General features: G+C 37.3%; 2 protein-coding genes across 2 annotated transcripts; one reads left to right on the top strand and one right to left on the bottom strand.

Moving 5' to 3' along the window:
• The first annotated feature begins 3,967 nt into the window (after window positions 1-3,967).
• Window positions 3,968-6,531, top strand: LOC130085072 (E3 ubiquitin/ISG15 ligase TRIM25-like). The gene is made up of 5 exons (XM_056250634.1): window positions 3,968-4,723; window positions 4,990-5,085; window positions 5,432-5,665; window positions 5,763-5,919; window positions 6,314-6,531. Exons 1-5 carry the CDS (start codon window positions 4,163-4,165, stop codon window positions 6,493-6,495), a joined length of 1,230 nt encoding a protein of 409 aa, XP_056106609.1. The 5' UTR covers window positions 3,968-4,162; the 3' UTR covers window positions 6,496-6,531.
• Window positions 6,532-9,262: 2,731 nt separating this feature from the next.
• On the bottom strand, window positions 9,263-12,390 carry marcksl1a (MARCKS-like 1a). Its single transcript, XM_056250632.1, has 2 exons — window positions 12,100-12,390; window positions 9,263-10,648 (listed from the first exon to the last, which is right to left on the bottom strand). The coding sequence occupies exons 1-2, from the start codon at window positions 12,169-12,171 to the stop codon at window positions 10,052-10,054; spliced, it is 669 nt and encodes a 222-aa protein (XP_056106607.1). The 5' UTR covers window positions 12,172-12,390; the 3' UTR covers window positions 9,263-10,051.
• Window positions 12,391-17,192: the final 4,802 nt, after the last annotated feature.

Here is a 17,192-nt window from a genome sequence, read left to right as displayed (position 1 = left end):
GGTGTTTAAATGCGTTTTGCACCATATTCACTGCAGCAACTGTAGCAAAAATGTGAGCGTACAAGTTTCTTAATTTGTGATTTGTAGAATAGGATTTGTGCGCCTGCAATGAAGAATTTGAGAAGGTGTAACTGTTGTGTTGTGTTTGTGGAAGATAAAAAAAGTCTACAAGTTTGCAACTCTTAAAACATTTCTCTCTGTGACTTCAAATTTACTGATACACATGTGTGGCTATTCTCTACAACTACAAATTCCACTGTCACAGGCGTTCAGAAGTATTGCACCAAATATACCTTCATAGTAAACAGGCTCACATTATACTTGTTTTTAGCACTTAATTGTCATGTGATTTGAGCTCTTTCCATGTTTCATTTTTTAAATCTAGCTCACCACTCAGAGATGGAAGTAGGGATGAAAGTACAGATTTGGTAAGTGTATTTATTAAGTTAAAAAAATTAGAAATAAAACATTATTTTTTAAAAATGTGAGTTTTGATTGAAATGGCTGAGATGTTTATCAAATAAATACAGCCTAAAATAAATTGCCAACTAATAAAGCCTTGGTGAAATCATTTTTTTCAAAAACACAAATATTGCAGATCCCAAACTTTTGGACAGTAGTGATTGTGCACATTTGCTCTTTAGTTGATTTAGCAATATTCTAATTTCTCATGTAAGCTTGCTCAGTAAAATGTGAACTTTGATTGCAGGGACAGCTGTGATGATTACATTTATGGATCGATGGAGACAGTTCCACATATAATTTGAAAACATCTGAACGTCATCATTCTTTTTCGTAGAGTATACAATAAAAGGTTGCAAGACACCAAAATTGGAGATGAACCTCATATGGGTAGATCACATTTACATATTACCGGTATATATTGTAATTAGTAATATGGCTTTAAAAACTGGATTTTTAAACAACTGTGCCTTAGATAAAAAAAAAAAAATTCACAGTCAGTTAAATTTAACACCGTTGAACACATAGTTCCATAAGCTACAGAGAAAAGACCTAATCTTCCAAAACATTCGAATTGACCAATGACTTGTTTGGCGGAGCCGCACAAAATATTGTCAAATTCTAGCACTAGGTGGTGCTCTAACAGAAATGTTCACTAACTCCAATCATCAAATGGTTGCAGAATTATAAGTTCAGTGTTCTATTTCTTTGTCATCAATATGTTAATGGATCCTTTTGTTTCAAAGATAATCTGTACAAAAATTGTGTAAATGTAAAAAAATAAATTAAATGCTTTCAACTGATTATAATGAAATGTATTATATTTGTGTTGTCTTCAAATGTAGTGATAGTCAGACATGAGGTGGCATTACTACAAGGGAATATATATTTTACCATAAGGGTTAAAATATAGATTGAAATACTGATTCTCCTAATGTTGTACAAGGCAAATCTACAGGACTGGGCAGTTCAGTCTGTGGAGTTTAACTGATAGTCAATCACAACTCCAAGGTTTCTTGCTGTCCTGGAAGGAGTTATGGTTGACAAACCTAGCTGAATAGAGAAGTTGATGAAGTGTTGGGTTGGTCGAGACCACAAGTAGTTCTGTCTTCGCAAGGTTGAGTTGAATGTGGTGGTCCTTCATCCAGCAAGAAATGTCTGTCAGGCAGGCCGAGGTGGGAGCATCTGCTGCCAGCATGCAGCTGCCATTGCATCATCTGGTTGAAATGAGAGGTAGAGATGTGTGTCATCAGCAGAGCTGTGATAGGAAAAAACTTGTTTCTGAATGACAGATCCTAGAGATGACTGACATGTGGAGAAGAGAAGTGGTCCGAGCACTGAGCCCTGAGGCACCCCAGTAGCTAGATGTTGCGACATAGACACCTCGGCCCTCGAAGACACCCTGAAGGACATACCTGAGAGGGAAGACTTGAACCATTGGAGTGTGGTACCTGAGATGCCCTTTGCCTTGAGGATTGACTGGAGGATATGGTGGTTAACTGTGTCAAAAGCTGCAGATAGATCCAGCAAGATGAGTACTGGGGACTTGGAAGCTGCTCTTGCCAGTCTCCGAGAAGGGAGGGAAACATGAAAGGAGGTATTGGGAAATTTCACCTGTAGTAAGTCAGTCTGGTCAGTAGAAACATACTACAACCTTTGGAACATGAAAAAAAAAAAAAAAAAAAACGGTGAATTACAGTAATTAAAAAAAGTTTACTGTACTACAGGTGAAATTGTGGCAATACCTCTGTTAATGTATGTAACTGTAAACAATATATTTAAGAAATTACTGTAATTCCAAGAAAGTTTTTTTTTTCATGTTCCAAAGATTGTAGTATGTTCCTAGTGACCAGCCTGACTTACTACAGGTGAAATTGTGCCAATACCTCCGTTGATGTATATCACGCAGTGTCACTCACCACCACCTGTGAAATGCCAGCCTCTGTAAGCCTGTCTGTCTCTCTCTACTGCAACGAACTAGGTGAATTTAACTACTAAATTTAAAAACGCATCACGTAATGTGCCCAGAGGTAATAAAAGTGTGTTTGTGTGCATAGGTGAAAAAAAATCAAATAAATGGTATTTTCCCATACTCTAACTCAGCAGAGGCAAGTTAAGTTATATGGCAGCATTGTTTTGTGCATATGCTGTCTGTGTAGGAGGCTAGATCTAGGGAATATTGTTCCTATAGTGTAAAAAAAGGAAGAAGGTGACTGTGACCTGTTATCACACAGTTCTGACTTTTTTCCTATCTGCTGTTACTTTATATATCAATTCTGAGAAAAATAAAAATTTATGAGAAACTTTATAAAAACTTGCAGGTGGTATAGGCTACCGTTCTGAACTTGGTTATAGCAAGCCCTTTTGTGAATGTTTCTGTTTTAATGTTTCTTATTTTTAAATGTATTTGTAGATGTATAGTGAAATCTTCAGAAAATGTTTAGTTAGTGCAGGAAATTATTTTTTTACCATTATAAATTTCATTTGGTCATGTTTGCACAGAGCCTCATTCTGATTTAAAAGATTCCAAACTCCTGTTATTCTACAATGAATCTTCTTCTGGGCTTGAAAGCACTAAAATTACATCCTGGCATTTGAGAATGTAGATAAATCTGTATGCACCTGAAGATACAACTGGACGAACTCTGAAGAGCACATGGGCAGAATGTCACAGACGAGTGAGATAACAACGTCATGAACTATTCTGTTTTTTAAAAGTACTAAATTTGTACCCAACTTTTCATTTGTATCAAATCTGCTGAGTGGCCTGATACAATGTACTAACAGCAAGCAACACAAAATTACAGTATGTTGTCCCAACTTGATCTTAAATTGTTTTTTAAATCGCGCAAACAGTTTTAGATCAGGCATACTACTGGGGTCCTAAGCTGGGACTCATCACTTCATATGAACACTCCACCACACCGACGTTAGCATTAGCCGTTACGCTTTTTTGGCTAAAGGTGGCAGGTTTGTCATCTAGTGGCTTTGGAGGAAACGAGGAGGGGTATTTTTTTTAGGGAATTGGAACGTTGTGTTCGGGTTGTTGCCAGTAGTTCCTTCACAAGGCAGAATTGGGCACCCCCTTTAAGAGCAGCGCACTATTTTTTCTGTTCAGTTTGAGCACTTCCTTTTGCAAAAAACACGTTTCTCATTTGCGTTATTTTATTATCTCCGGTAAAACGGTTGACAGTGAAGTGACTGATACTAACTGGGCCAAAAAAAGAGGTAATAATTAAGGTGTATTTTGTGTGTATATGTTAAAAAATGAAAGGTGTTTTTTCCACACTCTACCTTAGTAATTTGTTGTATTGTTTTAATTGTTGTGTTAGGTCTACAGAAAATACCCTTTACCAATACTGGGAGAACCTGACAAACACGGCAGACAACACTGCATACAAAACGCGGGATCTCAACTTGTTTGTCAAGCTCTTGTGTTAGAGTGTTTTGAGAATTGAGCAGCAGGTTTATAGTAAGTTACGGCAAATGTGTTTTTTGAATTTTAAATTTATATAGTGCTTGTCGGGATGGTATGGTGCAGATAGTGACATTTCTGAAACTTAATAAACCTCCTGGAGCAGGAAATAGCGATTCATTATTTTTTACTTTCATTTTCATTTCATTCCCATTCTGATTTTAAAAAAATCCAAACTCCTGTTATTCTACAGTGAATTTTCCACTGGGTTTGAAAGCACCAAAAATGGCAGACTCTCTCTTTGATACTCAAAATCCTTTAAACTGTCCGATCTGTCTGAATCTGCTTAAAGATCCAGTGACTACATCTTGTGGGCACAGTTTCTGCATGGACTGTATTAAGAGCTGCTGGGACCAGGAGGATCATAGAGGCGTTTACAGCTGCCCTACATGCAGGACAGCATTCAACCAAAGACCAGCTCTCAGCAGAAGCACTGTACTGGCTGATATTTTAGAGGGAATGAAGCAGGAAGATCCAGCTGGACCTGGAGATGTGGCGTGTGATGTTTGCAAAGGAATAAAAGTAAAAGCCATCCAGTCTTGTTTGGTTTGTATGGCTTCTTACTGCCAAGCTCATGTTCGACCTCATTATGAGTCTAAAGCTTTTAAAATACACAAGCTGGTCAAAGCTTCCCCAAATCTACAGCATCAGATCTGCCCTCACCATCATAAAGCACTGGAGGTTTACTGCTACAATGACCAGAAGTGTATTTGTGTAGTTTGTATGGGGAATCAGCACAGTGGACATAAAACAGTCTCAGCTGCAGCTGAAATGGCAAAAAAGCAGGTACAGTAAGATGTGTCTCTCTCTCTCTCTCTCTCTCTCTCTCTCTCTCTCTCTCTCTCTCTCTCTCTCTCTCTCTCTCTCTCTCTCTCTCTCTCTCTCTCTCTCTCTCTCTCTCTTTCTATATATATATATATATGTGTGTGTGTATGTGTATATATATACATCATGTGCAAAAACAAAATAATGAACAGCAGATTCATGTACAAATATAAATAAACTGATTCTATAAAGAACGGGATTCTTATTGATTGTGAATTCATCCTCAGGAGAAACTGAAAATAAAAAAGAGGGATTTCATTCAGCAAACCACTGACATAGACAAGGAGATTCAGCAGTCTCCGAAAAATTTGGACTTTCATAAGGTATGCTCATTAAACCTGGATACTGCTGTGATGCATACCTGGAGGAATATTTTAGAAATTTGCATAAATGTATGTACACTGCACAGTTATGTTTGTATCATGGGATCAGGGTGGATATTATTAAATGGCCATCAAGATGCAGTCAGATGATGTCATACCAGCAGGGGCTGAAGCTAACCAGCAAAACCTTGACCTCGTGACACAAACAAGCAGCAATGTTTTCTGTCTTTACACTTTTTAGGACAACCAATGAATGGCTTACCTTATAGTTTACTCTGCATACTGTATATGATCTGTCGTGTCAATGTGTCAGAAGTTTGACCAAGTGTTGTGTGTGTTGTGACAGCGCTCTGCACAGGTAGCAGTGGAGAACATTGACCGAATCTTCACCGAGATCCTCCGCTCCATTCAGAACATACAAGCCGAGGTGAGAGAGAAGATCAGAGCTCAGGAGAACAAGGAAGTGCGAGATGCAGAGAGTCACATACAGAGACTGCACCAGGAGATCGTCAAACTACAGAAGGAGAATAGTAAACTGGAGCCACTTTTACATACTGAGGATCACGTTTATTTCTTCCAGGTAAAGAAAATATAGTATTTTGAATTAAATCTTGACAGTGTTTTTGATTCAGTGTTGATTCTTATTTTAAAGTTATTGTATTTTCGTCCAATTGCAGAATTATGCTTCCTGTTCTAAGTTCAATCCGCGCACAGCCTCACCCAGGAAGATTAATGACGTCCTGACATTTGAGAATGTAGAGAAATCTGTATCCCGCCTGAAGATACAACTGGACAAACTCTGTGAAGAGCACATGGGCAGAATATCAAAGACAGGTGAGATAATAATGTCAAGATCTATTGTGCTTTTTAAAAGTACTAAATTTGTTTCATCTCTATCAAATCTGCCGAGTGTCCTGAGACAATGTATTACAATAAGCAACCAAAAAGTACAAGTACAGTGTGTTCTCTCAACTTAATCTATAAATAAATCTATCTATATAATGGACCAGTTTGAGATGGAGTGCTTATTGGCAGCTAAATTCACCACAACATTGGAGACAGAGACTATATAATGTCCTGTTATACAGATATAAATGGGAGAAATCACATTGCTGTGGGAATGTTGACTATGAACTGTTCCTCAAATGTTGTATAACATTGTCATGCATCTGACTGAACTCATGACCGAATTCCCACATAAGTGAATATTGTATATCTGTCTTCATAGTTGCTGATGTCCACATATTTAAAAACAGGTTCCAGAGCAGTAAGTACACTTTTCTATCAGAAAAAACAAACACACATTTTTTTATACTATATGCCATAGGTCGGTCTTGTTTCAAAAACCAATACTTATCAAGGAATTCAAAGATGCTCACATTATACTTCGCAAATAACAGTCATGTTTGAGTTCTTTATACTCACTGAAACATGCATGTTTTTTTTTGTTTTTTGTTTTTATCGAGATTGCGATCTGTTGCTGGAGGAGATGGATTCGTAAGTGAATTTATGAATTTCACACTTATCATACTTGCTAATCTTTTTTTTTTTTTTAAGTGATTGCAGTGGCTGAGATATTTATTAATCATAGATATTTCCTGACATCATGTATTATCACTTACAGTAGAGCTCGTCTAAGACATGTTCACTATAACACACAGCCTGAATTGTTTTATTGCTTTAATAAAACAGCAATAAGAGAAAAGACACAAATATTAAATAAATAATATTTTAATAATAGCAATTCTTCCACCAAGTAATGTAGTTAATTAGCATAATTGCATGCTGAAAATTAGTACATTCATATAATATTAAATTGTTATGTGTTTGTGTTTAATTAACCCTTGAATGTGAAACATCCAATTTTACAGCTTTTAGTGTTTAAAAAATCAGTTCACATCTGTGCATATTTTCTGTATTTAGCAACTACTATTTTATATGTAATAACTTTTATTTCTAAAAAATATGATTGTTTGAATATAATATGACCTTGATTGCAGTGACTCGGATTTGGAGTCGGATTTGGATTCGGATTGGGAATGATTGACTGCATCTACCAAAGGACATTGTTGCTGAATGGGTAGATTACTTACATTAGCATAATACTTAAATGGCTATAAAGCTATTGCTCAGTTACTCAGTAAATCTTTTTTGTGATAATTATGGAAAACATTTGAACAGAACAATGGATTTTTTGGAATGGCTCATTGACTAATTAACCTGTATGTTTGGAGGTGCCTTACAAAATATTGTCAAATTCCAGCACTAGGTGGTGCTATAACAGAAATGTTCTCATAAGTCTGCAACCATTTGATGATGGAAGTTGAAATCCAGCCTGCTATTTCTTTGTCATACATGTGTTAACATTGACTTATTTGTCCAGAGATCATCTGTACAAATCAACAAAAAATGAAATGCTCAAATTTCAACTGTTAGGCTATTTCAATAGTAAGTAGATAAAAATGATATTATAATTATATTTAAGTTGCGTATAACAGAAATATAATTATAAGATAATATAAATTTATCATGTTTGTTTTTGTGTCTGCAAATTTTGTAACAATCAGCCATAATGTGGTGCTATAATAAAGGAATGTATATATTTTTTTACTTTAACTCAGGAACTATTGAAAAATTTCCATCTTTCCCTTTGGAAAATAAAAATATCACAGTAACAATCGGACTATTTAGCTGTTTTTTCTTGCATATTTGAATGAACTTGGGTAAATCATGTTCAATAATTCCACTCAAATGTTAAAAAGCCATAAAAATGCAGTAACTAACCTGACCCAGCAGAAGCTCAACACTCTCTCTGAGGACACACTAGTGAAGGCCAGTGTGAACACAAAACCATTTGAACTCCATTCACTGCTGTATTTAGTGCTAATAAAATGCAATTCAAGATAAAGAACAAGCTACTCCATATTCACAGATTTAGAGAAAGTGATATATTTAATGTTTGTTGTGTTGGTGTCGTAATCTGCACGTAAGGGTAAAACTCTTTCAGGTACTTTCATCCTACGGGATCTTAAACTGATAGTTCAACCAAAAATGAAAATACTGTCATCATTTACCCAGCCTCATGTTGTTCCAAACCTGAATGAGTTTCTTTCTTCTGTTGAAGATATGTGGAAGATATTTTAAAGAAGGTTGGTAACCAGACAGTTCAGGTTTGGAACAACTTGAGGGTGAGTAAATGATGACATAATTTTCATTTTTGGGTGAACTATCCCTTTAAATGGGACAAACTTCCACTTAGGAATATCAACATTCAGTTCATTTTAACAGTCATTACGGAAAAAAACTTCACAATACTAATAGTATTACATCTGCAGGAAGCATCAGGTGTAGAAAAGACTGATGAGTTATTAACTTTACACCTTCTAGAGCCTTCAGCATCAGAAGTTTGTACCTGCTGCTTTTGGACTCTTTATGGAGTGTTTATTTGACTTACCCGAGCAGCTAACTGATAAAGAGAAGAAATCCTGATGGAATGAGCCATGGAGAAAATGCACCAATCTTGATCAAAACACTGATGAAAGCTTGGAAAAGATATGCTATCGTCATTTATAGTCAATTCTAACATTCTCATGTCATTCCAGACTTGTATGACTTGCGTTCTTCTGGAACTCAAGAGCTGATATTCTGAAGAATGCTGGACTTCATCGACTTGGACAGAAAAAAACAGACTTTATACACACACAAAAAAAAAACTTGGATGTTTAAGTTATTTAAACTTAAGTTACATTAAACTAACTTTAAAAACGAGTTAATCTTGTATGACTTATTAAAAAAGTTCAAAATTGCTTGACTTATTTTAATGTTAAAGCAATGTAAAAACATTTAGTCATAACTCATTGATCATATAATTTGTTTAAAATCTTTTAAGTATAAATGCATACAATATGAGGGAAATCGTTTAATTCGCCCAAAAATTGGTAAATGATACCTTTAATAATGTGATGGCATGTAATACTTGGACATTGTGAATTAACATTCTTAACCCATAACATTTTTTTTTTTTTTTCGTCTGAAAGATCTTGAATGTCAGTCAGCTAAATGTGCATCACAATTCTTTGCTCAATTCAAAACATGTTCTTTGTGATAATGAAGGTGTTTGATATTGTTTTTAATATTTAAAAAAAAAAATCATTTCAGAAAAACAAACAAACACAAGGGGGGTCAAACATTTATTTGGCCTAATCGTACAACATCTTATTAACACTTGGAAATGTTAGCAAAATAAAGAGTCAGAAAATGTATGTACAGAGACTTAACAGAACAAAAATATATATTTGATAAAAGCAGTGGTTTAATTCCCCTTTGTCGTAAACTTTGAAATGTGTAGCTAGATCTGATTAAAACTGTAAAACATCATTAAAAACAGACTAAGACTAAAACCTATATTCACTCGCCCAGATCTTCCGACACCCTACAGTTTCAGGGCTAAAAATTGGAATGTAGAGCTATTTAAACACTTTAAAAAGATTTTTTTTTGTTTGTTTTTTTCGTAGTTTTACATTGTCCTTTAACCAACTCCTAAGAGGACAATTTGTCATTTCACTCATCAGCCCTGAAGAATCAAGGATCGGATGAAGTTTAAAAGAGAAAAATGACTGAAAAGTTTGTGAACAGGGAGCCACGCTCTTCCATCGGCTGCTTTTCCTCTGAGGCGGAAAATCCATCAGTCATCAATCCATCCACAGAGCATTACAGGCCCAATTCCCAACAACGCTCTTGACGTGCGGCACCATGGACTGACACGGGTCAGGAACACACCACTGAATAGTGACTGTTATCAGCAAAGGTGGTAAAAGAACTTGGATTCTCTGTAGTATTGCTGTAACTGTAAGATTGTGGCTCAAGTCTCATATATTTATATATATTTATATATATATTTCAATCTCAAAAAAAAAAAAAAAAAAGGATAAAGATAAACAGTCTAGGTTGCCACAGTGAAGTGAGGTCACTCTTCTGTAGCCGGCTCCGGGTCCGAGGTTGTGGTGGGCGTGGTCTCTTCAGCAGGGGCGGGGCTATCGTCAGATTTTGTAGCCTCCTCTGTGGGCGCGGCTTCTGTTTCCTGGGCGGGCTCTTCTGCTTTAGGCTCCTCCTCTGCTTTAGGCTCCGCCTCTGGCTTTGGCTCCGCCTCCACCTCAGGTACCGTTGTCTCATTGGTCACCTCCTCCGCTGGCTCCTCCTCTTTGGTCTCCGTAGCAGCCTGGCCGTTCTCCTCGGGTTTGTCTTCGGTTGTGGGCGTGGCCACGGTCGCGGTCTCTGCTGCCTCCTCGCTTCCCTTTTTGTTCTTCTTCAGGGAAATGCCTTTGAATTTGAAGGAGTTTTTCAGTGAGAATTTCTTCTTCTTCTTGGTTTCCTTTGCAGCTTCCCCGTCGGATTTGGTGGCGTCTCCCTCGGTAGCAGGCGCGGCTTCAATGCCGTCTCCCGCCTCCGTTTTTTCGACCTCCTCCTCCTTGGAAACTTCCGCGGTTCCGTTTCCATCTGCGGCCACGGCTTCTCCATCTGGCTTGGTGGAAACGTCGCCGTTGGTTTTCACATGGCCATTTTCCTGAAGAGATAAGCAGAAACAGGGTAGATAAGCCAAATGCATCTTGGCACACACACAGAGACAGAAAAAAACAAAGGGGTTATGCTGGCAAATGCTTGTTTTTATAGTTATAGTAAATGTTAAATGCTTGCTTTATAGTATAGTTTATAGCACAATATTTTTCAAGCATTTAATTAAACCTGTAGTGATACCACTCATTTTTATTTTGATCCAAAACCAAGTACTTTCAAAGCATAGCTTATAGTGTGTGTGTGTGTATAGGCCATATATATATATATATATACTGCTATTGTTATTTATCAATAAATAATACAGTCACTAGTTTAAAACACTTCAATATAGAATTAGACCTCGCAATACAACAATATCAGAAGAATCTGCCATCACAAACCCCTAAAATAGGCTACCTCAAATAGATATTTATTACAGCGTGTTAGTGAATACCTAGAAAATACTGTTTTTCAGGCAGAAAAGAATGTGAGGACTGCTGCATTACATTACATTAAAAACCGAAGCAACACCCAGTTTAACCCAAAAGCAGAAGTATATCGTGTAATTACAGACTGCGTGCACTAGGGGCAGTGTTGTTCCACTAAATATCATCCACAGCTCAGAAAACCAGCCACTGCCAGACAGAACAAAGAAAAGGGAGACAACAACCTAAGATGGCATTTAAAACAATATCTGGCTGTAAAACACCTCCTTTTTTCTTGCATTTACTGGAAATCGGACAACTAGCCATTCAGGTGATGTATCAACCGAGCACTATAGCCCTGAGATATGGTCACTATCTCGTTTCAAGTATTGGGGTCTTTAAATCACATGCATAAAGATGCATGTGAAATAATACATTTAGTTAATAAATAAAGAGAGAGCTCTCTCATTACATATGGAGGGGGAAGGGTGCATATGCATTAAGGGGGATGGGTAGAATGAGTATTAATGAAGTACCAGAGGAATGGTCCATGCATTCACACACACACATGCATTGCATTGTTTGCAGATCAGCAGAAGCGCTCTGCATCATTTGCATGCAGCTCTGCAACCTTTTGTTCTCAATTCGGGTTTCTGCCCGTTTCAGCGCCACACGACCACAGAGTCTGCCTGATAACTCTAAAACAACTCAAATATGGGCTCAGAAAAAAACGATCCATAAAAACAAATCAAAGAGAGAGAGAGAGAGTTTAAATCCAGATTTTCTACCCTAAACTCACAAAATTACAAAAGCCATCTACACAAAATCTTCTTTCGGAACTGAGATGATAGCGTATTGTTGCCATAACCAATTGGATTTTCAAAAAAATGACCACAAATTCCAATATTAATTTGTTAAAAACTAATTGTTAGATAAATGGGATCAATAAAAAGGGGAAAATCATTGATAAGATGCCATTCAAATGTATCAGAAAGCTGGTAGTTCAGTCATAAAAGTGCTTGGAATAGATCCTCACCTGACCATTGGCTTTATCAGCCACGGCTTTTCCGTCCACTGTAGCTTCACCTTTAGTCAACTGAGCACCCATCCTCCTTTGTGTCTTCTTCAAAGAGATAAAAATGAAAATAAAGGCAGAAAAAAACCACTGAGGCTCCTTAAATTCAAACCCACTCAGTAGAGACGGCGAGCGAGCGCTTAGATTCCTGGTGTGTGTTTTAAACTGCTGTGCTCAGCAGACAGAAGTACAGGCTGCTTTCTGGTAGTAAATCCACACGGCTCTGCGGGGAGAGCAAACTAAGAGTTTCACAGCTACAAGTGTGAGTATTTGTCTGTGTGACTCCACCCAGAAGCTACGCTGCCCAATCTGCACCAGAGGGCTGGAGCTTCATCTGCCCCATTCAAACACACTCCTGTAGACTGCTGGAGCTTCAGCTTTACTCCACCGGATGGATCCACTACTGTGATTAGGAGCTTTATTGGGCAATTTATAATTATTTGAACAGTATACAGTATTCACAGCCTCATCATATGTCTAAAAGATAATGAGATATAAAACACACTTTTAAACATGTAAACTCACAGTATTAAATGAAGCGAACATAGGAATGAATTTTTAAATATTTTATTACTTTGGTATATTTGCTGCATTAACTTACATGAAAAATAGGCAATTTATTAGTATTCTAGATGTTTCTTTATTTTTACTTTATCTGATTTTTTTGATCATTTTGTTTGAATCGTTAATGAATTTATCAGTTTTTCCTTTCTTTCTATTATATTTTCATCCTACAGAAAAGCCAGTCCTGTGATGGCATCACCGTACAGGAAGTGACATCATATTGGAGGGAAAACAACAGCACCAACATCAGTGAGTATTAGCAATGGAATGAATGGATTCTGTGATGTTCTCTTAGTTGGTTTGCAAAAACGCGCCATCCTGTAAAATGAAAGTACATTTGGTTTGATAATATCAGCATTTCAAAAGATAGTAGATCTCGTCCCTCACTGAGGAATGGCTAATGTTAGCTCTTCCGTTCTGTTCCTTTTCTTGCCGTTGTGTAAATAATCAAGCTGTACTGTAGTTTGACCAGAGCATATTTTTGAATGTCTACTCTATACTTTTATAGAAATGATTTTTTTAAACATATCAGGAGTGTGAGCCATATATTTTTTATGGTTTATTCATTCACACCTCCACCAGGTTAGGGCCCATATTTGTGTGATATTATTATGACCTCACACGTGTGATTTGAGAAACCCTTTCCAGTGAACACTATAGATAAGTGCATGGCAGCTTTTGTTTTGACTCCTGCAGTTGTGTAGCAACAGATACAAATATATAGACATCAGATCTTTTATTGATGGTCAGTAAAATAGATTACATTTGAGAATCATGTTTCCGACAAAGTGAGCGAAGCCTAGAACCCACAAACCTTTTGCATTTGAAGCTTATGTAAATAGGAATAAAACAGTAAACTGCCACTACTGTATCATATTTGATACGCAAAGACCTCTAAATTATCAACATGATCTAAACATGAAAAACCGGTTGTACACAATCATGCCTTCTGTGTCTGATTGATACTTGATACTTTTTTAGCAAGTAAAAGGCCTTTTTGTCTAATTCTAGAAATTCTTTTTGCTGTGAAAGTAAATGTGAGAATAACTTTTATATAATCAGAAAGAGCTTTATTGCCAATATGCTTACACATACAATGAATTTGAATAAAAGTGATGAAAAATAAATATATACAAAATACACAATATTTAATATATATTGTATTGTATAATATATAATATATTGTATTGTATAATATTTAATAAATATTGTAATATATTAAAACAATATTTCAATATATTACTAATATTTCAAGATGAACATTTACTGGACTGAAGCAACTTGATTATCATTTTTTTTTAATGTAATGTTAAAATGTATCAAATATGATCCATCAGGCTTTAAAGGAATGTTTATTCGTTCATCTCTCAATCATCATTGTATTGCATTATACGTTTTGCCCCCAAAATAAAAACTACAGAGTTTTGATAATAAAAATAAGCATTTAAATATCGTATTAATTAGATATAGAAATGGGAGATATGACAACTGATATTTATATGCATTTTATGTATCAATAAAGATCTCATTGATTTACATTACAAGCAATCAGAATTTCATCTTACTTTTTAGCCATATAAATATCAGAAACTACACCAGATTGCATATTTTTGCTCAATTTGGGCCTCCTGGAGAGTGAGCTCCATACTCTCACTATATCATACTAAATGAGCCATAAACACCGGATATATCAAATATGACACCTAACAGAAAACACTAAGTACTGTACTTCTACTGTAAATGCTTTATTATGCATGCGCTTTTTTTTTTTTGTCTGAGGGAAACAAAATAATTTTCTGTGCTAATTGATATTGTGGCCCAAACGCTCAAGTCAGTCTGAACCCAGAACAGAAGTGCTGGAATGCCACATGGTTTTGATGCCCCACCCACCGCAGTGATGATGACACTCAGCGCCCCTGACCCCCCGCCTCCGGTATGAGTGGAATGTGTTCGCCACCCAAAGATCCCTGCTGTCATTCAGCACAACACCGTCTGCACGCAGGGAAATGAGCCCCCGGGGCTGCTGGGTAATTCACCCCCACGTCCTGGTGGGTCGACAGGGAAACTGAGGGGGTGGAGGTGCAACAAAATCCTCAAGAAAGAGCAGCATGTTCCTGAAAATTACATTGAAATTTTGTAGAAAAAGACATGAACTTACATGGAACATTTAAACACTACGACATTTGGGTGTTGAGAAATTTGACCCATCTAGTCACAGTGAGACAATGAGAAGGAAGTTCGAAATATACACTACTGTTCAAAAGTTTGTGACAGTAGTGATAGATTTATTTCTGGCTGAACTAATACAGTTTTGTAACTAAATCTATTCTTTAATTTTAGACATGGCAAATGTGGACAGATTCTTCCCACTCAAGCATGACTACAAGAAGCTGTGTGTGTGTGTGTGGACTTTTCTTAAGAAAAGAGTTGGAATTAGAATAGATGGATGGAGGGGGAGGGACAGACACTTTAGAGAGAGAAATGGAGTGTGTGTGTCCACAAAGATGGCGATATCCGAAATCCTTGTCCTTCTTCGAAAACCGCTTATAAATTAGATGGAGTTTTTTGAAAATGTATAAATGCAGAAAGTTTTCTGTGATGGTTAGGTTTAGGGGCTAGAAGAGACAGTTTGTATAGTATAAAAAACATTGTCTATGGAAAGTCCCCATATAACATGGAAACCCAGTGTGTGCGTGTGTGTGAGAGAGCAAGAGAGAGAGAGAAACAGCTGTAGTATAGATGTGTGTGTGAGCTGTAGTGTTAGTGGGTCAGTGTGCCAACTGCAGTCTAATCATCTACATCTACTCTCTATCACAAACACTTCACTCAAATTCTTTAAGTAATATGCAAAGGGATCCAAAAATTCTGAGGCAACTGTAGATGAGTAGACTGCAGTTGGCACACTGAACCACAGCACATTTTGACATATACTTTTATATATATATATATATATATATATATGGGAGATTTTACGCCTGATGGCCAATCTTCTCTGATTGCACATTCCATAAGAGCAGTGTGTGAAGGTTCAATTAGCAGAGCAATAGCACAACTGTACAGCTGTACTCTGATATGTCTCTCGTTGTGTTGTGTGTATTGCAGAGTTCAAACTCGCTGGCTCATCTGTGACCAGGACAGCAAATCTTTGTGGTGTATCGAGAGCTATGGTATCAGGGTAATGTCTGCATACCACCATCCAACAGGAGTAACTGTCGCCGCAAGAGGAATCTGTCTGAAAGGGATGTCTGGGGACTAACCCGGATTGTATCCAAAAAAAGACCACAGCTGCCCGACTCCCAGCAGAATTAAACGCGCACCTCAACTCTCCTGTTTCCACCAAAACTGTTCATCAGGAGCTCCACAGAGGTAATATTCACGGCCGGGCTGCTATAGCCAATCCTTTGGTCACTCGTGCCAATGCCAAATGACGTTTTCATTGGTGACAACAGTGCAAATCTTGGGATGTGGTCAATGTGAAACATATATTGTTCTCTAAAGAGTCCACCTTCACTGTCTTTCCACATCCGTGTGAGTTTCGTGCGGAGAAACCCCATCCAGAATGAAGCACGGGTGGATCAGTGATGGTTTTTGGGCTGAAATATCATGGCAACTAGGGAACTACTGTGTATGATGTGTGCATTACTGCCAAGGTAATGGTGCTTCTAATGGTTCAAACATTGTACTCTGAAGAAGGTGCCATGTATCAGCCAATGTATCACCAATACTTGTGACAGAATGGTTTGATGAACATGAAAGTGAAGTTGAACATCTCCCATAGCTTGTACAGTCACCAGATCTGAAACGTTTTGAGCCACATTGGAGTGTGAAGGAGCGAGTCGGAAAACATTTTCCTCCACCAGCATCACATCGTGACCTGGCCACTGTTCTGGAGAGGAACGGCTCTACATCCCTCTGGCCACACTAAAGGCCTTGTATCTGCCATTCCCAAGATGAATTGATGCTGTATTGGCTGCAAAAGTATATTACATTGTGTGTTTTTAACTTCAATGATACCTTCACCGGAGCTGCATGAACAGAACCCCAGTGCTCATGTTCTTCAGCATGATGTGAGATGATCACTTATTTATTTTATTAATCACCCTGAGATCTGCAGAAACAGTTAAATGTTGGGTGGAGTCACATTTGGTTGAATATATAACGATTTTGAATGTTGCTTTTCACATGTAGATCATGTCTGATGATGTTCTCTTACAGTTACGCCTACAGCAAAACTGAAAGTGTGTGTTTGTGTGAGTTTTGCAGACTGACAGCCAAAAGCGCAACTGCTTTACAGTCACACCCCCCTCGGCCATAACAGCACGATAATCTCTCACTTCTCTCTCTCTCTCTCTCTCTCTCTCTCTCTCTCTCTCTCTCTCTCTCTCTCTCTCTCTCTCTCTCTCAGTCAATTTAAAGTTCTTTAGGTTGTGTTTACATATAATATTGGCACAATAAAGCAAATACTAACCAGAAAAGGAAATATACAATAT

Source organism: Rhinichthys klamathensis, unplaced genomic scaffold (assembly GCF_029890125.1).
Source record: "Rhinichthys klamathensis goyatoka isolate OS25496 unplaced genomic scaffold, OSU_Roscu_1.1 h1tg000072l_1, whole genome shotgun sequence".
Classification (NCBI taxonomy): domain Eukaryota; kingdom Metazoa; phylum Chordata; class Actinopteri; order Cypriniformes; family Leuciscidae; genus Rhinichthys; species Rhinichthys klamathensis.
The sequence above is the reverse complement of the archived record's forward strand: the minus strand, read 5'-3'. Positions and strand labels throughout refer to the sequence as shown.